Raw genomic sequence first — 1,893 nt, forward strand, 5'->3', positions numbered from 1 at the left:
AGCCAGGTTCATTATTTATAGCAAGTTTATCTTAGTTACACGCATGAAGAAATCTCGTTTACTTACTGCATGATGGAAATAAGTTACCTGTATATGGGTCATGTTTCTTGCGCATTAAAAACACAGGTCTCGAACAAAATAACATATTCTTGAGATCAAAAAAGTATTAAAGAACTATATATTTTATTTATATTTTCATTTACATAAACTTTAGGATGAAAGCAGAAATGTTTTAAAATAGTATATATATAAAATATAAACCAAAAATTAAAATAATGTTTGACCTAGCTTTCTTAACAAAGTGTAAAAAAAAAAATAGAGTCAGTTAGTGGGAATATTCTTTTCAAAAATTTATAGTGATCTTGTAATACTTCTGAGTCAACATTTGTCTTTTCAACAGAATTCAGTGTACATGTATCAACAAATAAAATATATAGACCTACAGGTTTAACATTTTAATAAACCAAGACATAATGATTTGTGTGAAGAAAGTTATATAAAAACTAAGTAGAATTTAGGTACTTTCGTTTTCGCTGATCAGTTATGCATTGGTTTCTTCATAATGACATTTCGCTCAAATTTCAGTTTTGACATGGATCCCAGTACCAGTGCCCAAAATGTCACCCGTTGTGACCTTTGTGAGACAGCTGTAGTACAAATGTACTGTGATTTATGTGAAGTCAATCTGTGCATTCGTTGTGTAGGAAAACATATTTCTGATGACTATGACAAACATAAAGTGGTCCCATTTCAAATAAGAAAATCAACCTTGATTTATTCCAAGTGCACAGCACACGAAACAAAAAGATGTAAATTTCAGTGTAAAGAATGCAACAAATTCGTGTGTTCTTTGTGTACAATATCTGATAAACATAAAGGACATAACATTTCAAATCTTTTGGATACATTTCATTCAAAGAGAGAAGTCATAGAGAAAGATACCAAAGAGTTAATAAACGTAATATCTCCAACCTATGAAGAAATTGCCACTGATATAGAAACTCAGATTGCTAATCTGGATGGAGAATATGGAAAACTTTCAACAGCAGTAACAAAACATGGAGAAGAATGGCACCGGGAAATTGACAAAATCGTCATAAAATCGAAAACAGAAATAGAAGTTATAAAATCTCATCATATAAGTATTCTGAAGAAACATTTAGATGAAATTAAAGAAATACAGAGTCTAATTAAGCAAACATTGTTTCAACTAAATAGAATAGTTGAATCAAATGAAGTGTTTATGACTTTACAATACAGTTCTAAACTCAAAGAATTAAAAAGGCTTCCTTTTAAAGTTAAGGTATTTCTGCCTATCTTCAGTCCAAAGTTAAAAAATACAGAATATCTTCATACTTTGTTTGGATTTTTAACACCATTATCCAACAAAACAGAAGAAAATGGTTACAAACTGAAGAAACCAGAAACACCAACCAGGAAACTACTGGAAGAACCAGAAATTATCACTACTATAAATACTGGGTATGGTAACCTCTGCAGTGTTACCTGTCTCAGTGAAGAAGAAATCTGGACAAGTGGATATGAAGTCAGTGATATAAAATGCTTTAACATTCAAGGCTCACTTATCAAGTCAATCAAAACAAAATCAGGGGAATGGCCACGTGATGTAGCAGTGACAGGTGATGGGGATCTAGTTTACTCTGACTGGGAAACAATGACAGTGAATAAAGTGAAAAATGGACAGACAGAGGAGATGATCAGACTACTGAAATGGAGACCTTTCAAACTCTGTGTCATCACCTCTGGTGATCTCCTGGTTACCATGTACAGTGATGATAAAATACAATCCAAAGTTGTCCGTTACACTGGCTCCATAGAGAAACAAACAATCCAGTTTGATGAGGAGGGTAAACCTCTGTATTCAGGAAATTA

General features: G+C 32.3%; 1 protein-coding gene across 1 annotated transcript; it reads left to right on the forward strand.

The window, feature by feature from the left end:
• Positions 1–592: 592 nt before the first annotated feature.
• LOC134252000 (uncharacterized) lies at positions 593–1,868 on the forward strand (the record flags this gene model as incomplete). The annotated part of the gene is made up of 1 exon (XM_062734397.1): positions 593–1,868. A coding segment is annotated over exon 1 (1,276 nt), but the record flags the coding sequence as incomplete, so codon positions are not given.
• Positions 1,869–1,893: the final 25 nt, after the last annotated feature.

Source organism: Saccostrea cucullata, unplaced genomic scaffold (genome assembly GCF_032062105.1).
Source record: "Saccostrea cucullata isolate Sc308-1 unplaced genomic scaffold, CSIRO_AGI_Scuc_v1 ctg1615, whole genome shotgun sequence".
Lineage (NCBI taxonomy): Eukaryota > Metazoa > Mollusca > Bivalvia > Ostreida > Ostreidae > Saccostrea > Saccostrea cuccullata.